The 22,640-nt window shown below is 38.8% G+C and overlaps 1 protein-coding gene across 3 annotated transcripts in view; it reads right to left on the bottom strand.

Moving 5' to 3' along the window:
* Positions 1-22,640, bottom strand: part of LOC127422933 (TANK-binding kinase 1-binding protein 1-like) — a 71,046-nt gene that overhangs the window by 29,450 nt on the left and 18,956 nt on the right. For all 3 annotated transcript variants that reach the window (XM_051666800.1, XM_051666798.1, XM_051666799.1), the window contains exons 2-3: positions 10,020-10,261; positions 6,468-6,593 (exon numbers count right to left, since the gene is read on the bottom strand). In XM_051666800.1, the coding sequence (XP_051522760.1) occupies positions 6,468-6,593; positions 10,020-10,244 (351 nt within the window). In that variant the 5' untranslated portion in view covers positions 10,245-10,261. The remainder of the gene's footprint in view (positions 1-6,467; positions 6,594-10,019; positions 10,262-22,640) is intronic.

Here is a 22,640-nt window from a genome sequence, read left to right as displayed (position 1 = left end):
CAGAGGGTGAAAAGAGGTGCTGTAGCAATGTACAGTATGAGAAAAAATAATGTGTTTTTTGAACATTAAAGCATGTAAACCTATTCTAGTAGACCCCCAAAATAAAATTATGAACCTGTAAATGAGCATAATATGGGCTCTTTAAAGTTTGTAATGGCAGTGAAATAGTGGCACTGATGGAAATGGTGATGTTGTTTTAGTTAATTTTGCCCATCCTTCTATGGCATTCTTGATATAGCCATTCCTGTGATTCGCAGAGTTGTTTATTTATCTTTATGGATTTCTGTCATTTAGACAGTTTAAATATGTTAGCAGGTCTGCAGCAAGCTAGCCTGTTATAAATCAATCAGTAAACATTCAACAGTGATGTAAATGACAGGGAATGGACAATCAAGCAGTTGACTTAGCATTGGCTATAGTCCTAGATAGTCAATTGTAACCAGAATTTCCAGCCTGATCTCATGAAAGTTCCATGACTGTGATGACATTTTTGCAAAATGTTATTACATTGTTCCTTTCATGTATTTTGGCAGGTCTAACATGAAATTCACACTGTGTGGCACTAAAAGCAAGTAAAAAAAAATTCTAAACAGATGAGGTTTTTAAGGTTAATGCTCAATCGAGTTTTAAATGAACAAAATCTACCTCCCTACCCTAAATCTAACCGATAGTGTCATTAAAAGCATATGACATAAAAAACAGATGAGGTTTTTAAGGTTAATTCTCTGTCGAGTTTTAAATCAAAACCTAACTCCCTACCCTAAACCTTAAACCTAAACCTAACCGATAATGTCATAAAAAGCATATGTGAAATAGAGAAACAGATTAGGTTTTTAAGGTTAATTCTCAATCAAATTTTATATCAACAAAACCTAACTCCCTACCCTAAACCTAACTTAAACCTAACCAATAGTTTCATAAAAAGTAAATGGGACATGAAAAACAAATTGGGGAAGCAACCACATAATTTTGTGGAGCTTCTATTACACTTTTGGCTCATGTACAGACTCTTCTGGACTGAGGTACTTTTATTACAAGTGCATTGCTGTTGAGCAACCATGCAGTTTGATTGCACTTGAAAAAGCTTGCAAATGTAGTTGGTTATGTGATGCAAATATTAAAATGTTAATATAGTCATACACTATAGTAAAAGTGTTTAGATGTCATAAGACAGCATTGTGAGGAACAGGGCGAAAAGTATTTATGAAATCTTAATCTGGAGTTTTACTTGTAATTTGTATGAAAGGCAATACAATTAATTGTTTTTGTAAAGTTCATTTCACAAAAAAGTGCTGTGATATTTAGAACAAGTCATGTAAAAATCATCTTGCAAACATTTTGATATTGTAAAGTGATTCTATGAAACCAGGTTGAGAATTTCATTGTGCCAGTGCTACAGTACCACTCACAGGCTTTTAAACTGTAAACAACAGTACACATTGGTGCCTTTTATCATATTGCTCTTGCTGCCATTTTTAGAAGCAATATGCTATCTGAGGTTTCACAGTGATTTTGTATAGCATTTGATGTGAATAGACATTTACAGTGATTTTACCACGGTTAAAGTGTCATGCCTAAAAACACCCCTTATCCATGTTAAAATCACTGTAACGCACAGCCTACTAATAGCTTATTGCATTAAAATAGACCCAGAGGTTGTTCTGCCTGATTAAACCCATTAAAAAAATGAAACAAACACACTCATGTTGTTGCCTGCACTTTCATTTAAATACAGACATAAACATCTGCTCCAATTATCACAAACTGAAACACACCCCTTTGCATGGATACTTTGGCTTTATGGATAATAGTAGCTTATTTTTAAAAAGAAAAGTAACAGAACATGGTATTTACTTTCAATTGTGCTACATCAGATCTCAGCAACAGCTCATGACAGCAAAGCTCTGGGTTTTGAAAAGAAGGAAAAAAATGTGTGAAAGAAGAGAAAGTGAGGAATGAAACAAAACAAGACAAAAATCAAGGAGGAAGGCCACAGTCATTCAGGCAAGGGAGTAGGGCGGGAAAGAGCCAAACATCAGCGAAAGCGAGGGAGGTGTGGGAGAGAGAGAAGAACAGATGACAAAGAGAAATCTGGCTCTTCATGCAATGGAGGGAAGGCTGCTGGGTGGCTATGGAAACACATAGCAAGCATCATTAATTAATGAGAAGCTTCACTGGGCGATGTGCCGAGAGATGCAGAGAGAGAGAGAGAGCATGATCAGCCCATTTACACTCCACATCATAGCCAGTTGGGAGAAACGGATAAGAGCAGAGTTAAGGCATGCAAAATGCTTTGTGGTCTACGTTATTAAGGATTTTGTTATGAATGACTGGGCATCTGAAGTAGTCAAGTTCTCCATCATTATCCTTCTACTGTAATCTTGTTTCCTCTCTAATCTTTCCATTCTGTGATGTGCAATCAAGATTTACAATGTAATAAAGGCAAATCACAATATAAAAAGAGATATTTCAAACTAGAATGATAACAGATAGAACAAACTCCACAAAGAGGTGGATGTCTATAATTGTGTGTGTTTCTTTTCACCAGAGTTGGGCAAAATTAAGGATTGAAGAATTGGCACGTTCAATTCATAAGTTGGAATTTGAATTGAACTTGCCACTCCACATGATGTTGAATTGGATTCTGAATAAAAATGCAATGGGTTTACTGAATTGCAGTCCAAGAAATGCAACACAGTCACACTCAACATCAAAAGGCTTTCATTAGTCCATAAAAAACACAAAATGGGCAAGAACAGAAAACTTCTTATGTTTCCATCTTGTTAGACTGACTGATGTTGTTTGGTTCCATGTGGAAGACTTTGGGGTAAATTAAAGCATTTTGGGATGTGCTCTTCCACCATAGTCCATATATATATATATATATATATATATATATATATATATATATATATATATATATATATATATACTGATGGCCAAAAGTTTGGAGTAATGTACAGATTTTGCTCTTATGGAAAGAAATTGGTACTTTTATTCACCAAAGTGGCATTCAACTGATCACAATGTATAGTCAGGACATTAATAACGTGAAGAATTACTATTACAATATGAAAAAAATTTTTTAGAACTTCTTAAACTACTTCATAGAGTTCTCATAAAAAAATCCTCCACATGCAGCAATGACAGCTTTGCAGATCCTTGGCATTCTAGCTGTCAGTTTGTCCAGATACTCAGGTGACATTTCACCCCACGCATCCTGTAGCGCTTGCCATAGATGTGGCTGTCTTGTCGGGCACTTCTCACGCACCTTACAGTCTAGCTGTTCCCACAAAATCTCAATGCGGTTAAGATCCATAACACTCTTTTCCAATTATCTGTTGTCCAACGTCTGTTTCTTTGCCCAATCTAACCTTTTATTTTTGTTTTTCGGTTTCAAAAGTGGCTTTTTATTTGCAATTCTTCCCATAAGGCCTGCACCCCTGAGTCTTCTCTTTACTGTTGTACATGAAAATGGTGTTGAGTGGGTAGAATTCAATGAAGCTGTCAGCTAAGGACATGTGAGGCATTTATTCCTCAAACTAGAGACTCTGATGTACTTATCCTCTTGTTTAGGTGTACATCTGGCCTTCCACATCTCTTTCTGTCCTAATTAGAGCCAGTTGTCCTTTGTCTTTGAAGACTGTAGTGTACAACTTCAGTTTTTTGGCAATTTCAAGCATTGTATAGCCTTCATTCCTCAAAACAATGATTGACTGACGAGTTTCTAGAGAAAGCTGTTTCTTTTTTGCCATTTTTGACCTAATAATGACCTTAACACATGCCAGTCTATTGCATATGGTGGCAACTCAAAAACAAACACAAAGACAATGTTAAGCTTCATTTAATGAACCAAATAGCTTTCAACTGTGTTTGATATAATGGCAAGTGATTTTCTAGTACCAAATTAGTAATTTAGCATGATTACTCTAGGATAAGGTGTTGGAGTGATAGCTGCTGGAAATGGGGCCTGTCTAGATTTGATAGAAAATGACTTTTTTTAAATAGTGATGGTGCTGTTTTTTACATCAGAAATGTCCTGATTATACTTTGTGATCAGTTGAATGCCACTTTTGGTGAATTAAAGTATTTTTACTTTAATTTCCTTCTGAAATAGCAAAATCTGTACATTATTCCAAACTTTTGGCCACCAGTGTGTATATGTGTGTGTATTGGAACAAATTAAGAGACCACTGAAAAATTATCCGTTTCTCTGTATTTACTATTTATAGGTATGTGTTTGAGTAAAATTAACATTTTTTTTTTTATTCTATAAAGTACTGACAACATTTCTCTGAAATTCCAAATAAAAATATTGTCATTTAGAGCATTTATTTGCAGAAAATAAAAAATGCTCAAAATAACAAAAAAAGTTATGCAGTATTTTTTTAGACCTCGAATAATGCAAAGAAAACAAGTTCATATTCATTTTTAAACAACACAATACTAATGTTTTAACTTAGGATTGGTGATGATCTGGGGGTGCTTCAGCAAGGCTGGAATCAGGCAGATTCGTCTTTGTAAAGGATGCATGAATCAAGCTACGTACAAGGTTATCCTGGAAGAAAACTTTCTTCCTTCTGCTCTGACAATGTTCTCCAACTCTGAGGATTGGTTTTCTAGCTCCATGCCACACAACCAGGTCAATCGAGGTGTGGATGGAGGACCACCGGATCAAGACCTTGTCATGGCCAGCCCAATCTCCAGACCTGAACCCCAATGAAAACCTCTGGAATGTGATCAAGAGGAAGACAGATGGCCACAAGCCATCAAACAAAGCCGCGCTGCTTGAATTTTTGTGCCAGGAGTGGCATGAATTCACCCAACTCTTCCAAAGTTAAAACATTAGTATTTTGTTGTTTAAAAATTAATATGAACTTGTTTTCTTTGCTTTATTCGAGGTCAGAAATTTGGGAGAAATGTTGTCAGTACTTATAAACACAATATATATATATATATATATATATATATATATATATATATACACTATATTGCCAAAAGTATTCGCTCATCTGCCTTTAGACTCATCTGCCTTTAGACGCATATGAAATTAAGTGACATCCCATTCTTAATCCATAGGGATTAATATGATGTCGGCCCACCCTTTGCAGCTATAACAGCTTCAACTCTTCTGGGAAGGCTTTCCACAAGGTTTAGGAGTGTGTTTATGGGAATGTTTGACCATTCTTCCAGAAGCGCATTTGTGAGGTCAGACACTGATGTTGGACAAGAAGGCCTGGCTCGCAGTCTTCGCTCTAATTCATCCCAAAGGCGCTCTATCGGGTTGAGGTCAGGACTCTGTGCAGGACAGTCAAGTTCTTCCACACCAAACTCACTCATCCATGTCTTTATGGACCTTGCTTTGTGCACTGGTGCGCAGTCATGTTGGAACAGGAAGGGGCCATCCCCAAACTGTTCCCACAAAGTTGGGAGCATGGAATTGTCCAAAATCTCTTGGTATGCTGAAGCATTCAGAGTTCCTTTCACTGGAACTAAGGGGCCAAGCCCAGCTCCTGAAAAACAACCCCACACCATAATTCCCCCTCCACCAAACTTCACAGTTGGCACAATGCAGTCAGACAAGTACCGTTCTCCTGGCAACCGCCAAACCCAGACTCGTCCATCAGATTGCCAGATGGAGAAGCGTGATTCGTCACTCCAGAGAACGCGTCTCCACTGCTCTAGAGTCCAGTGGCGGCGTGCTTTACACCACTGCATCCGACGCTTTGCATTGCACTTGGTGATGTATGGCTTGGATGCAGCTGCTTGGCCATGGAAACCCATTCCATGAAGCTCTCTACGCACTGTTCTTGAGCTAATCTGAAGGCCACATGAACTTTGGAGGTCTGTAGCGATTGACTCTGCAGAAAGTTGGCACCTCGCGCATGCGCCTCAGCATCCGCTAACCCCGCTCTGTCATTTTACGTGGCCTACCACTTCGTGGCTGAGTTGCTGTCATTCCCAATCGCTTCCACTTTGTTATAATACCACTGACAGTTGACTGTGGAATATTTAGTAGTGAGGAAATTTCACGACTGGACTTGTTGCACAGGTGGCATCCTATCACAGTACCATGCTGGAATTCACTGAGCTCCTGAGAGCAGCCCATTCTTTCACAAATGTTTGTAGAAGCAGTCTGCATGCCTAGGTGCTTCATTTTATACACCTGTGGCCATGGAAGTGATTGGAACACCTGAATTCAATTATTTGGATGGGTGAGCGAATACTTTTGGCAATATAGTGTATATATATATATATATATATATATATATATAAATATATACTGGTGCAAGAAATCCCTTAAACTAAGACAAGGAACCCTAACCCTTAGTGTCACTAGATTTACAATTATAACTAAGGAATTTCTTATCTTCAGGCGTTTCTTGAAACCAGGCCAAAGTACTTAGGTGAGACAGAGGAGAGTGTGTGTTTGAGTAAACATGAAAGTGTGTGTTTGAGTTTCTCACCTCGAGGGTAAGCATGCTGACTCTCTGTTGCAGGCTGCCATTCTCTGACTGCAGCAGGGCAGTGTCTTTGGGCTCAAAGGAGCAGTAGGAGTTTCTGTCCTCTCCAAACTCGCTTATCATGGGGAACTGAACACACACACACACACACACACACACACACACACACACACAAACATGAATCACAAAACAGGGGTCATCACATACAATCATTATAGAGAATCATTCAAAATGTAATATCTTGAAACACTCTAGAACAGTTTTTCTCAACCGGTGGGTCACTAATCAAAAGTGGGTCGCAGGTCTGTTCGGATAGGGTCACGGACAGCAGGGAATGAACAATGACAGGGTTCTTCCTCCATTGAAAACTTAATGATTATCTTGAGTTCAGCACTTTGAACATGCAAAATATATACTTCATCTGCAACATGATATTTTCGCTGTGCGATTGAACCCTGGTTTTACTACAGCTGTAGCAGTTGTAGTTAAATGTTTCTAAATGTGTTTATGCTACTATTTTTTTCAAAACAAATACTATAATTTACTATTGTTATTATTATAATTTTTAAGTATTCCGTACATTGACCTAACCACAGTAATGAGAAGCCATCCTTGGTCTTACCTTTGCTTATGGCATTGCACTGTAAATACACTATAAGGGAAAGTACATAAGGGCTTTAAAGTCGGGACCTTCAAGACTTATGAACAAATTATGGACAAAGTTTTTCTCCTGTGTAATATATTTTCTGTTTGAATGATGTTTGATATTAGAAAATAATCTGAATAATAAGTATAATAGGCTCATATAAATAAATAGGCTCATCAACGTTTGGGAGAAAATTATCAACAACAAAAATAATGGCACTTAATACATGCCCTTATACATGAAAACCATGAACGAAACTATGCAAGAGTTTGTTTTTTTCATTTAGTCTATTAGCTTTGAAGTCATCTATATGCTAGTGTACTCCTAGAAGTTGACAAAATTAACTTATAGCCATACTGATGTCATGTTTAAATGTGTTTTTGTTCATGTTTTGTTTTCATGCCTTTTATTTTGAAATTATTTTACTTCCTGTCACTGTTTCTGGTCATGTGTCCTTCTCATGTGATTTCCTGTTCCCCTCATTTGTTCCTTTCATGTGAGTATCTGGTTTCATGTGTCTTGTTATCTTGTTCATTAGTTTAGTCTCATCATTGGTTGTCTATGTCATGTGGTTACCCATGTTCATGTATTCAAGCCCTCATGTTTGCCATTGTCCTTTGTCAAGTATTGTGGTTGTGTAACATCCTGTTTCAATAGGAAATACGTCAACACAGGACAAAAAAACTGCACTCTTCAAGAGATTTCATGGGGTCTTTAAGGCTACATTTGTTGCTAGATAGATCCAGTTTAAAAGCAGATCATCTCTGATGAAAAACTATGAAATATAACTGCCCTCCAATGCCCTCCTGATAGGATAGATTTGCTAGTCAGTAATTCAGGAATTAGTCATACAAAAAACATTTGTAAAACCAGTTTCAGTTATTTTTTTATAAGGTAATTGCCAAGACATCCACAAAGAACACAGCACCCATTATATAAATGCGAGTGGGCGACTCACTCAGTCACTTTGTATCAAACAGTCCTTTTCCATTTAGAGAGGTTGTCTCGTATAGGCTTCAGGTTCAGCTCCTACATCATCTTCAACCTCTCTACTGGCATCAGCAGATGCTATATGCGCTGACATGCTGCATCGTATATATTTTTTTCCTCCTACGACATGCAGTTGGAGCTTTGAAATGAGTGCTGTGTGAATTTGTTCTCCACATTTAGCCGTTTACTAGGCAGTGAGCCATACTGAATGCAAAACCCTGGAGGCATTCTCTCTCGCCTTCTGCAAAAACAGCTGCTCTTCAGAGGATAGTCGCCGTTGGTGCATATACATGCATTTGTTTGGGCAGGGCTAAACCAAAGAGCTTTAAAGATGCCCAATCTGGTTCATCTTCTACCTGCAGCTCTCCCCAGAGGCCCGACAGCTGCCTAACCTGCCTAGTCATACCCAAAGATCACAACAAATGAACCAGCTGCTCACTCTATTGAGTAGGTTACAGCACAGCATAAATATTGAGCTCCTGTTGTGTACTACTATATAAAGAAAAATAAACACTTTCTTTTAAGGAATAGTTCACTCAAAAAAAATGTCATTATTTATTCACCTTCAAGTTGCTCCAAACCCATATGACTTTCTTGCTTATGTGGAACACATGGAGATTTTTTAATGAATATCATGGGCCGTCTTTTCAATGCAATGGCTAGATAGTAACTCAATTTACAGCGTATAAAGTATTTCATGTGACTCCTGCGTCATATTCCAAGTCTCCTGAAGGCTTACGAAAAACCTCTTTTTAACCTGAATTTAAGTAGTTTTTCAGTGAAAATCTTGATTGCGCGCTGACGAATGCTATGAGACAAGCTTGTTCACAGTGGTTTGTGTGTTCTTGCAAGAACTTGCATTGTTTTTGGCACTAAACAATGGAAGTTCTCGCGTTGAGTAAATTATGACAGAATTTTCATTTTTGGGTGAACTATTCCTTTAACGCAATGAAGCAAGTGCTGTCTGTCCTATTATTTCATTGTTGGTCTATGTACATATGCATCAGATGGATCAGATCATTTGCATCTTGCACCAAATACCACATTTTTATGATTTTGTGGAGGGCTGTTAACAATGTTAAATATTTTAATAAATTTTTATGACTCAGATGATTGTCTCAAAAAATAAAATAAAAGGTGCCTATGAAGCAAAGATGGTAGCTTTTAAGTTTCATACCGTTGAGGCTGTATCTGCCAGCTGAGCAACAGCCATTGAGATCAATTTCAGTACTAAAAACTCTCTCTGTATTTAGGACCTACTCGGTACTCAATATGCAAGATGTTTTGTTGTTGAAAAAGTTGTTTGAGATTTAAGCAGTGCTCTGTGTATATTAATAATCACGGCAGTGTAAATGAATGCACGCAGTAAAATTTGCAGTAAAGTGTTTTAATAGAAGGATAAAAGATAGAAAAGGCTGTTCCGGTCTAATAGTTTTACTTCCTTTAAGTTTTCTTAGAGCAGCAGATGAATTTTCTTAAAAGAGATAACCCACAGTGTTCCTGTCTGCCCAAAGAACAGTTTTAAGTAAAACTCCTATGTGAATGAATATGTTCTGTGTACATATCTAAAGATTAATGAAGCAATATCTACTTTCATAACAATTGAGCATTCTAAACAGAATCTTGTATTGTGTGTTTGAGGAATTAGTGTGTTTTATGTGCGAGTCTACATGTCCCCTGCCTGACTTCCTAATTACAGACAGGATGCACTTGTTTATGTATTGCTTGGCTCACTTGCCAGCCGGGTTAAAAATAAACCTCTTTCATACATGAAGGCCTAGGCTCAGCTCTTAATAAGGGCTGTCACACTGTCACACTGTCACCCAGACTCCCGGTAGTTATGCCACTGACCAGAATCTAAGGTGACTTCCGCTGATATCTGTTATCTGAGGCTAAAGGATCTTTCGGGTGTATTGTACCTTTATCTCGTAAATCTTGAGTTTTCTTTTGATGTCTGCATTTTCTCTCTCAAGGCCAGCCAGTCGGGTTTTAATATCCTGGTAGGCACTGATGAGGGCGAAGTGGGAGGCGGAGTACATATCCTCTGATAATGGGGAGCTTGACCAGCCCACACCACAACCATCTTCTTTTAGCCCCTCGTTACCCCCCAGCAAACCCAACTGTCCTCCAAAGAGAGACTCCATGGCTCCTTCTCCTTAACCTGTGCGACAGAGAAAGAGAGGAAAGGAGACAGAATGTCAAAGTTGTTTATGTGAATCAAAATATGTAAGCTAGTCAGCCTTGGGAGGCAAAATCTTTCATATTTAACATAATTGTCAGTGCTTTGGTTGAGGTGCAGGTCCTTCCCTTTATACCATACTCTTCACCCATACTAAGGATTTTCTTTCCCAGCTATGCTTCTTACTAGTATTGACATTAATGCCACGACCCATGAAAAGGATGCACAGTATATGTGGGGACCATATTGGTTATCGGCCAACATTGGTGATTTTATTAAAAAACATTTATTGGTATGGGTTAATTCAAAGTGTTATTCAAATATCGATTGTCATTTCTGCCTATTTTTAGATTTAGATTACTTTTGCCGTCAACTAAAAGGGATAGGGATAATTTACAGCACAGATATACGTCTTTAAGGGTGCTATTTTTTTGAAGGGCCCTTTCCCTTTAAGAGCGCTTACAAATTAGTTGCTGTGCACACGGGATGGTAACAGAGCTGTGTATGTTTGTGCATAAAAAGTAGCTGTTTTTTACTTAGAAAGTTTACTTAACTTTTACTAATGTTAGGCTGCATTAAAATAAGCAATAAACTTATTACAGCTCTGAATTATTCATATTAATTTATCCATCTCTTTAACATACAAATGTGCTTTCAAATCTACTGACTTTATTAAATATTTTCAGACAAAATAGTATAGATTTTTAACATCTGCTTTTCATCGGTTTATCAATTATAACTTTAAAAATAATTATCATCTTATCCGTACCAGCCAGAATTTTAATATTGGGGCACCCCTACTGCAAACAGTATCAAATAAAAACATCTTCACAGGGCAGAGAGCTTCCTGTTCCTCAAACATTTGCCCTTGGATCTCTCTCTGGACATGTTTGGTCTTTTGGGGGACAATAATATTATTATACTCTCTGTCAATGAGACTTCATAAATTATTCAGGAAGACAAAGGCCAGAGACCCTTAAAAGAGCTGAGCGGCGTGACCTAACTCCAGTACATGCTGTGCTGCTAAGAGGATGACATCATCACCTAGCAACAGTCACTACAGCTGAAAGCACTTGTATAGTTGCTATTTAAAAGCACTTACATGCTCAGCAAATTTTAGTGTGGTGATGACATTTAACCTTGCTGGAGAAAATATGCATTTCAAAAGCCTGTTATATGTTATCATTTAAACTATTATTGGTAGGATACATTAAATCTAAGGTATATTACAAAACCAAAATTTGAAAAACAGGGGGAACATTTTATTTTCAAACCGGTTTCCTTAACTTTCTCCAATCTGTCATTGGTCAACAAACAGATAATCCAACCCCAAACCCCTTGGTTGGGGTTGGATTATATTACGTTTGAACGCTGCTTTCTGCAAAACCCCAGAATAAGCAGTTTTCTTAAGTGCATGTAAACATTGTCAAAATTTGACAGAATGCAATATATATATATATATATATATATATGGAATAAAAGATATGGAAGCCTCAGCAAAGTCAAAAGATTTCCACATAGCAAACTAACAAGGAACTATACTTCTAACCACAGATGGAGCGCTGTAGTTCCAACCACACAACTTTGTGATGTTGTGTGCGAATGTATGGTGGAACTGCTTATCAGGAAAAAACAAATCACTATGTTGGTAACGATGGAACTTGCAACCATAGTTGGCTAACAATGCTTTTGGGAAACACACCCCTGGTCAGGAGGCTAAAAAACAAAAAAACAGAGCACTGTTTTAAAAGCACTACAGAGCCACAGTTTTACACTTTGGGGGGAGATCAACCTGTTTTAACTGTTCTTAAATAGTGCTTTGACTTGACTAATGTTGTGAGATCTCATTGTTATGTGAGAAGTGAAATACAGCAGAATCAGACAGCCATGTCTGTAGATGTTTAACTCTGTTGGTACCCTGTGTGTTGACTTCATACTCTTCAGTCCCCGGGGCCCACTCTCTGCAGCATTATGAATTGCCCCAATGATATCACCAACACTCATTCACTGGAAACAGCTCTACATCAGCGTGGCAGGGCACACACGCATGTTGGTACTCATATCATTATGAAGACTTTCCTTTGGCATAATGGTTTTTATTAATGGTTTTACATCATGGGTTTAAGTTAATGATATTTTCTCTCTTAACCCTACCCCAAAGGCTAGGGCAGGGGTACTCAACTTTGGAAAGCCAGGGGGCCGGAAAGCAGGATTCCTTTAGCCTCAAGGGCAGCACTCTTTTTTTAAATGTATTTCTTAAAATATATTTGAATACATTTTATGTGAATGAGGCAAGCAGACTATGCTATATGCTATTCAATACATTATGGACACATGTAATTAACACAAGTAAAATAAAACATTATATATAGATATAGCAAAGTGTGGTTGTTTAAAAAAAATAAAAACTGTGATATACTATTATTATAATAATCATATATAGGCCAATATGTTTTTTTGTTTGTTTATTTTAAAAGATTAACACTTTTAAATGTATGCCGTATACTGCTGTGGAATGCACCACTCTAAAAAATGACAATGTTCAATTAAAATGTACATTTATGAAAATGTCAATAATTTTTTTTTTTTTTTTTTTTTTTGCCATATATAGAAAGATGATGATCTGTTCTGTTGTTGTCACTGTCAAAGACTGTCATGACACACTGGCCACCTAGAGAACACATGCACGCACACACACACACGGAGTTAATTAACAGAGGTTCGGGAGGAGCATGTTAATTTTAACCTGACAAATCACAGCCAACAAGCAGGAGTGTATAAGCCACTGCTTACCTGCTTCCTGTGACAACTCTCCTGACATGAGAGTCTTTCCGGCATTCAGCCCCGCCCATTTGCCCACAAACAGACCCAGGCTGTGTCTCGTTTGGAAGGCTGCAGGAAAACCGAGTGTCCTCCTTTAAACAAGCCTCGTTTAAACAAGACGGCCTTCATAGGACAAGCGGAAACTGAATGTAACATGGTTGCTATGACCGCACGCAAAGCCACTCTTTAACAAGCATGAGCGCTTTGAGTGAGAAGGTAACAAAGTCCCTTTAGAAGGGAATGTATGAGGTGCATTTTAGGAGAGTTATAATGATGTGAAGAGAAAAGAGATTTTACCGTTTTACTTTTAGTCTAATACTTTTAATTATATATTAATATAATTATACATATTATATGCTCTGCATCCATCTACTGAGGTACTTCAGTTTGGGAATTAACATTACTTGCGTTTGAACATCATATTTACGGGCAAATTGGCGTCATTTTATTTTTTTTAGACATTTCCGTTGAAGCAAAGAATTGTGGGTTGTGAGTGCCCACGAAGGATACACCTCATGTATCCTCCGAATTCCCATGAAAGGAGGTTGCATTCGAAGTGTCCTACTCGCTTTGACAGCCTCGATGACGTATGCGGCCGACAAATGCGACCTCTGGAGTACGCATCCTTCCAAACGAGACCCCGCCCCAGGCAGAGGGATCATGGATGCAACTTACCTGCAAAGCATTCGGCTCCACCAGAAAAGCTCTTCCATCCAGTCTCATTCAACAGAAGCTGCCATAGCAGCTCTTTGTTTTTAGCAGTATTGAGGGCTTGTGTGTGTGTGTGTGTGTGTGGGGGGGGGGGGGGTATTTTTTTACCCTGTCTTTCTATGCTCCATTCCACAAAGCAGTTTATAGCGTGAAGTTGCTGCCGCAAACTGGCTGCTCCTGCACTTTGAAAATGTGAAACGGCTCTCTACAACTGCTTATGTTCTTTTATCTAAACTTTCCACCTGGAAAGCAGTGCCAGTTGCCTCCGTGAACGGGCACCGTTCCGGTTTCATGCCAATAGCGAGAGAAACTAAGATGAACTATTCAGTCCAACCATCATTTCGATCCCCAGCATTTTTAATCAGGTTCTGCCACACAGGTGATGCCCGTCAGCCTCACTACTTCACCGCAGCTTGTTCAGGGCGTGCTCTATCCAGTGATTGTTCGTCATCTTTTAACATTTAATATAACCATTGTTTCTCCCTCCAAAGTGCCCTTCGGAGTGTGATTTATTTCATTCTGAACACAGGGGCATCATGCATCGCAGAACTCCTTTCAATCGACGGATAATCTAATGACAAATTCTTTTCAAACCAACGCAGACATTTTAACGCAAGTTTGCTGCCGCGCAACACTCTCTCTGACCATTCCACAGCACACTGCAGTTCTACACACTGTCTGAACAGACAATTCGAATTCGGCTCCGCAAGAGGCTGATCATGCGCCGCACCCCAACTCATTCATAAAAATCCTGCAACACACTTGCTCTCAGCATTATTGACGTATATTGTACAGCAGGGGGCAGTCATACTCCTAAGGAGCGAATGACCACAAGTGTATCCTTCAGTAATGATTGCAAGTCCATTTCTCCTGCATACCTGCATGCAGTACAGAGCCAAAGCTCTTATTTCTCAGATCATTTTATGCCGTTTTTCACATTGTTTATTAAGACGTACTGTATTTCCCAGCAAATTTCTCCTGCATTTCTGTATGCAGTGCAGAGCTGCAACTCAATGCATTCCTAGATAATTAACACCTATCTCTATGCGACGCATTTCCTATGCAAGATGTATATTGTACTACAGGTGACCGTTATACTACTAAGGAGCGACTGGCCTAAATTGAATTCTTCAATTATGATTGCAAGTCCATGCATATCTGTAGGCAGTACAGAGCCAAAGCTCTTATTTCTCAGCTCATCTTATGCAGTTTTTTTCCCCACATTGTTTATTAAGATGTACTGTATTCCCAAGCACTTTTTTTTTTTCTCTAAAGTTTCACCTAAATATGATTATTTTGTCTTTTCTACAGCAACGCCTGAAATTGCGCCTTCCGCAGGGGTCTCGCCAATATTACTTCCTGTCACTGGATTGTACGCAGGTTTACCTCTCGCTTTCTCTATCTAGGTGTCTTTCCAAGACTTCACCATTACCTTCCGAGGAGCCAAAGATGGCAACCATTTTAGTTAAAGCACAACTGCAGTGCTTCTGCCTTCGGCTCAAAACATCCCTAAGCAGCACAAATGTGCTGTTCACGTGCCACAACTGCAGCATCTTTTGGGTCATGCAACAAACTCCCACGACACCACAAAGCAGCGCAAATGTGTTTTCCAGGTGCCACAACTGCGGAACCTTTAAGGCCGTGCCATTTAAATCTCCCACAACACTGCAATCATGTTTCCTGTTTCCTCTTATTAAAACTCTAGGGGCATAGCTCATAAATATATACCCATCACAAACCGCAGTTCGGCAAGGTTCTTTACTCTGCACCACCCGCCATTCGAATGCAGTGTGGGCTCTTGCGTTCGGACACCGTGTAAGCCTATGCAATTTGGCCACAGGTTCTCATGTTTGAATCGCAGTGTGGGCCATCCCGTTCTAATGCTATGCAGGCTTTCCCATTGAATTGCAGTGTGGGCTCTCCCATTCTAATGCAGTGTGAGCCTCAGCACATTGGTCGCAGGCTCTCCCGTTCAAATCGCAGGGTGGGCTCGACTGCATCGTGAGATTTCACGTCATTCATTCTGTGGGCTCTCCCGTCCGAAACAGTATGAGCTCTCCTGTTCGAGTGCAGTGGAGGTGAAGTAATCATAAGAGCCTTTTAGCTTTTCCCATTAACCTTTGCATTGGCATTTCCTTTGCTCATGGTAGAAATGAGCCCGACACACAAGGTGTGCCTGAATGTGATAAACCATGTGTGTCCTATTTGATACTGCAGCCACAGTGCCCCACCAGATAATGTGCTGCAGTGCCTCGCCCACGCTCGATACTGCCGCAGCATTGCCCGCATACTCTTGATTATGCCACAGCATCACCCCTTTCGCATTTTGCTGCCGCAGCAACAGTGCCCTGCCATGACAAACATAATAAACTTGTATTCTTAAAATTTTTGCTTCCCTCAAAGCTGCATATGAACGTAATTGACACGTTTTCCATAACTAACCTTTTGTTTCCCTTACAGACGTATATAAATGTAATACATTTATGTATTCCTAACTAACCATTTGCTCCCCTACAGGTAAGTACAAACTAACATTTGCTTCCCTTACAGGTGTTAATAAATCTAAGTCTTTTGTGCCCTTCTCGATGCAACAGTGCCCCACCCATACCAAATGTGTGTACACGGTTGTTAATATTTTCTCCACAGGCGCTTTCAATGTCTAATGGCACTTTTCCACTCCACGTTACGGCTCGATTCGACTCTGCTCGCCTTTCTGAGCTTTCTTTTCCACTGCAGTTTAGTGCTGCCTCAACGTGGGTGAGATTATAGGCTGAGCGTCATAGTTGCGCCGCCTCTACTGCCATGACATCATCTTAAACGCGACACAAACACACAATGGAGCAATGGAGGATATCGAAGGAATGGTGTTCTTGATTCTCGGCATGTGGCTGTTTTTCCACAGCAAGATGACAAATTTGTTTCAAAAGAGGCTGATGGCAGCAAGTTAAAAAAAATAAAAATAAAATAAAAAAAAGAGTTTGGGAAATCGTACACCAAAGCACAGATGAGAACATCACGGTGTTAGCTCAAAGACGACGCACGAAGGTAAGGTGGTAAGCTAACCTGCCATCTAGCTTATAGCAATGACACTGGTAGTGATGATTTTCTCTGACCAATCGGTGATCTGCAGAGTTTTGATGTCACATTTAGGATCAGCTCTGCTCACCTGGAACCTCGACAGAGGTGGTACTAAAAGTACCGGGTACTATTCACGGTGGAAAACCCCCAAAAAGTGAGCAGAGTCGAGTCAAGTCGAGCTGTACTGTGCAGTGGAAAAGCCCCATAAGTTCACTACTTTAATAGAAGTGCATCTACAGCAACGGAAACACCGCAGCGTTCCCACAGGAGCTCCTTCACTATGCCCCAAATACTCAATCCACTGCCGCAGCAGTGGTTTAAACTCCACTCCCCCAGGAGCACCCCCCCTCCCCCTTCGAGTTGAGTCTCGAGCTCCAAGCCCTCCAGTATACGGACAGCAAGCCAAATATGTTTACTGCTTCAATGCAAGATACAAACTACTGAAACACAAACACAATTCATGTATGGATTGTTTTTTCTAAATGAGAACATCCCAAACAATTTCCAAAGGGAGGTGTGGCAGCGAGAGAAAGCGGTAAGGGGGCTTACACCTGAGCTAAATTATGTCTAACACCTGTCTCTAATTCCAGTGAGCATGGGGAGAGCAGCATATAAACAGCCATGCCACCGCCAGAAGGCAGAGAGAGAGCGACTCCGAACACAAGCTTGGTGTGTTTGCTGTTAAAGAGGACTGACTCACTGTGTGGACGTGAAGCCTGATCATTATTTTAGTTTGATTTACAGTGTGGCCGTGGAGCCCATATTTTGTTTAAATAACATATTAGAGAACCTATGTTCCGCGCCCTCCTTCCTGGAATGTTTCGCAGGAGGTTTTGTCAGATTTAGCTTACTTTAGGAGACAAATTTGTCCCCAAAAGTATGTACACATAGAATCTAATGCAGTTACCATACTGTAAGAATTTTTTTTTACATCTATATTGTAATCTGTTTAATAAGATGATATGGAGATGCATGCAGCATCAGGTTGTCCATCTGATACAGTATGGAGGTGTAGGGAGCTTTCACCACACACAAAATGAGTCACATGCTCCTTGCATAGTGTGCTATTTTCGACCACTTATATGCATACCAATGTTCAGAAACATATAATGAAATCTTGGACCTCTTCCTGGGTTTTCTCTCTATCCTGCTCACTCTCTTGATCCTTCAGGGTAATCCATAAAAACAACTACCCACACTGATACATTTGCGCAGGGGGGAAAATTGCTGTTCTGATAAAGGCGTGAATGTGTAGGTGGAAAAATATCACTTAAGAGACATTTCGACCCACTACATTAATACAAGTGTGTTCTCACACAGGGCTTCTCTCTGTGAAGATAGCAGGAGCTGCAATACAATGCACTTCTGTCATGTGATGTTAGAGCAAACATCTTTGCTATATTCACACAACAGGTGTGATTCGAATTGCCCTGTTCATACAACAGCATACAGGAGAGGTTTGAATACTGTCTGGATGAATTAAGTCAAGCCCTGTTTCTATTCTTGTGATAAATTTGAATAAGGCCTATAATCATGGTAACAGTTACTTAAGTAAATATCAAAGATGGCAAGTTCCATCACAAACAAAAGTCTTATCACATCGACACAACGTTATCTAGTAAACGAGGCCAAACGAGTCTAATCTGTCAAATCTTAATTTAACCAACAGAGCTTTAAAATAATTGTACTTTTTTATTTATTTATTTATTTTTATTTTTATTTTTTTTAAACTAGGTGTAGAGTATACAGCACTTTGGTCGTGCCCAACCACAAAACTGATGGAAGCAGCTCTGGATAGAGTATTTGGGGCATAGTGAAGGAGCTCCTGTGGGAACGCTGCTGTGTTTCCATTGCTGTAGATGCACTTCTATTAAAGTAGTGAACTTATGGGGCTTTTCCACTGCACAGTACGGCTCGACTCTGCTCGCTTTTTGGGGGTTTTCCACTGTGGATAGTACCTGGTACTTTTAGTACCACCTCTGTCGAGGTTCCAAGTGAGCCAAGCTGATACTAAATGTGACATCAAAACCCTGCAGATCACCGATTGGTCAGAGAAAATCATCACTGCTATAAGCTAGATGGCAGGTTAGCTTACCCTCGTGCGTCGTCTTTGAGCTAATACAGTGATATCCTCGTGTGTGCTTTGGTGTATGATTTCCCAAACTCTCCTGTTTTTTTCAGGGAGTCACTTTATAGAATGTAGTTGTCACTCTCATTCATAATGGAACAGTGTGTCAACATAACCCTATTTAGCACTTTAAAACAGGACTGACAACTGTGTTCTGCTGCTGTTTGAATGTAGCTCTTGATCTACTATGGACAGGAGTTCCGTTCTCACACAAACATCCAGCCATCCCAGCCTCAGTGAAAACAAGGGCTTAAGCACAGGAATTAATACAAATCTGACAATTTGTTAGGGCTCAAAACCCTGGCATGATGTGAGAAAATAGCAGAATGGGACACTCTCCCCATGGCTAGCTCACCAGGCATCCATCTCCAATCTCAATCTATGCTCCAGTTCCTCTTCTATTGTCTTTCTCTGCTTTGCACCTAATTTTGAGAACACATACTCTGCGCACACCTATTATGAATTCCACAGCTCACCTCCCTGCTTCATTAGGGCAATTATCACAGGAAGTCATTTGTTACCTGGGGCACAGAATAGATGGAACAGACATGGACCCATACACATACACACACACTCTCTCTCTCTCGCTCTCTCTCTCTCATACATACATACATTTCCTCAGAGATATTTTCAGCAGCTTAGCAAGTCATTATAAATGGCAACAGAGTGGCTACAAAAAAAGAAAGAAAATAGCTAGGCCTATTTTTAAAGAGTTGTTCTAGGTGTGACACAGTGCAGATATCTGCGAAACACATAAAATACATAATGTTTAGGGTTAAGATGTGCAAATTCTGTAATATAAAATGTGTTAGGTTTGTAACTGGACTTGTCTTATTATGGAATGGATAGGCATTCCTTTGTCAAACTTAAAACAAGTCTCACCTACGATTATGAATTTTGCAACAATGAGGTTCTATTAACATTAGTAAATGCATAACGTATTATAAACTAACAAATAATATCTTTTACTACACTTATTAATCTTAGTTAATGTATCCTTATGAAAATACAATTGTTCATTGTTAGTCAATGTTAGTTCATAATGTATTAACCAATGTTGTTAACATAGGCAATTTTTAATTTTTGTATTATAATGTATTAGTAAATGTTGTAATTAACATTAACCAAGATCAATAAGTTTTGTAAAATATTGTTTATTGTTAGTTCATGTTAAATAATGTAGTTAACTAATGTTAACAAATGAAACTTTATTGTCAAGTGTTTCCATTTAACTTACTTAATTTTTAGTCTGTTCTTCACACAAAGCTATCATATGACTGCCCAAGTCATAAGGACCACTTTTATGATTCTTTAATGGTGCCTTTTTGTTTATTTATTTATATATATATTTTTTCATTTTGGAGCTTGACAACCCCAGTACCCATTTACTCAAAAGTGGCTAGACTATCAAAATACATTTTCTGTGTTCTACAGAATAAGAACTTTCCATGACTGATGATACAATTTTCATTTTTGGGTGAACTATAAGTAAGGTATAATGTACAGTCAGTTGGTTGTTTTTGAAAAATAAACACCAATAGGGTTATCAGGACCCAGACGCGAAGCGGATTATGTAATAATTCTGCTTATTACAGGGCTTCTAACCAAATAAATAAATAAATGGACATAAAATATGGATTTGAATGGAAATTATGTAATTATGTGAAGAAAAAAAAATCGCTGAACAGCTGAATTTCACTTCCAGTGTTGGTATTTATTTTGTAAATAATGACTGTCTGACTGCTCAATATCCATCTTATTACAAGACTATTTGCTAAATAAATTAATAAATGGACATGAATAATTGATTTGAGTTGAAATTATTTTATTAGCTTACTTGTAGAGATCGCACAGTGATCCGAGAAGCAGGAAAGATGACTTGCAATAACAGGATGACCGGTCTGATACTATGTCTTAATCACCGGATATGCCATAGTTACTTAGAGATATCAGATTGCTAGATAGTGCCATTGACTAATCAGAATTGAGTATTCCAGAGTGCCATATAATAAATAATTGTATTTATTTGAATATGGTCAGCAGGGAAGGGATTTTGTAGGGTGGGTGGGGGTGAGAGGTTTTGCTGGTTGTTTTTGTGTGGTAGGCCTATATGTTAAAATCATTAAAAAACCTTTAAAAGAAGACATCCAAATGTGCACATTGAAAAGTCACACAAACCATTATCAGGTTGAGATGAAGACAGTTTGCATTAATGATGTGGTTGGCATCATATTTTGTTGAAATGTTGCTACTGTTCAAACCAGTACAAGAGAGATTAGCACGGATAGCCTCTGAATTATTTAATAATCTGTCAAACCATCAACAATTTTGGAATGCCAGCATCCAACTGTCCCTGCTGATCACAACTCTTCTGCAGACAGAGCTACTGCATAATTTCCTACAGTCACACTTGCTCATGAAATTGGCTCTCCTCCTAAACATTTACCAATGAGCCACATGCAGTTACAGACAGCAGGACACAGTCATATCGGACTCGAGCCCATTTTGGAACACAGGGATCTGGCTGCTGTAATGCAGACATCGTGGCACAGACACATAAACAAACAAGCACACACCTGTTATTTCATTGTGGTGTGTGTCTTTGTGCATATGTGTGTTCGTGTGTCCCTGGCATGGTTTGTGGCCCCTCACTTGGCAGGCTGTTAGCAGGGCAGCAGGGGAGATGTGACTTCACTGCTTGTGATAAAATGACCACTGCAGTTCCACAGGTGTGCAACATCCTTGCTGCCTTGCATTCACACACACACACACACACACATTGGTGCGGCTATCATGAGGACTCTCCATAGACATAATGATTTTTATACTGTACGAACTATAGATTCTATCCTCTAACCCTATCCCTAAACCTAACCCTCACAAAAAATGTTCTGCATTTTTTTATTTAAAAAAAAAACATTGTTTAGTATGTTTTTTAAGCGATTTGAATTATGGGGACACTAAAAAAGTCCTCATAAACCACATTTATAGCATAATACCCTTGTAATTACCAATCTGTAACCAAAAAAATGTCCTTGAAAACCATCCAAACCCAACACACACACACACTTATCTAGGCGACTCTTTACACTTTATTTGTAGAAACAGCTATCGTTAGGTCTTAGAAGCATGAAATGTAGTAGGAAACAAGAGGTGAGATGACAATAATACAGCATATGATGGGAATAGAACCAAAAGCACAGTATTTACAGTATGACCAAAATTCTAGGCCAAACAAGGCACCCTTTATTGTTTGGAATAGATTTTTGTTTTCTTTTGCCATGGAGCAATAAAACATAACTGTTAATAAGATTATTTACATTTTCCAAATTTAGAGGCTTTACTTCAGAGAATACTTTGTCATAATTTTGCTTTTGCCCTTTATAATTTAGCAATTTTAGAATGGCTAAAACAAAAGCGGAGTCCTGTAGCTCAACTGTTAAAGGTTATGGGTATAATTTCCAGGAAACCAACATACTGATAACATGTAAATCTTTAATTCACTATTTAAAAAAAAAAAAATTTTTTATTCAGTTTAGATTTACAGGGACAGTGCACATCAATATACATTTCTGTAAATGTGCCAGTTTAGCTAATACATCTAATTTTCAACTTTAGTCC

This window comes from Myxocyprinus asiaticus, chromosome 32 (assembly GCF_019703515.2).
Source record: "Myxocyprinus asiaticus isolate MX2 ecotype Aquarium Trade chromosome 32, UBuf_Myxa_2, whole genome shotgun sequence".
Taxonomy (NCBI): Eukaryota; Metazoa; Chordata; class Actinopteri; order Cypriniformes; family Catostomidae; genus Myxocyprinus; species Myxocyprinus asiaticus.
The sequence above is the reverse complement of the archived record's forward strand: the minus strand, read 5'-3'. Positions and strand labels throughout refer to the sequence as shown.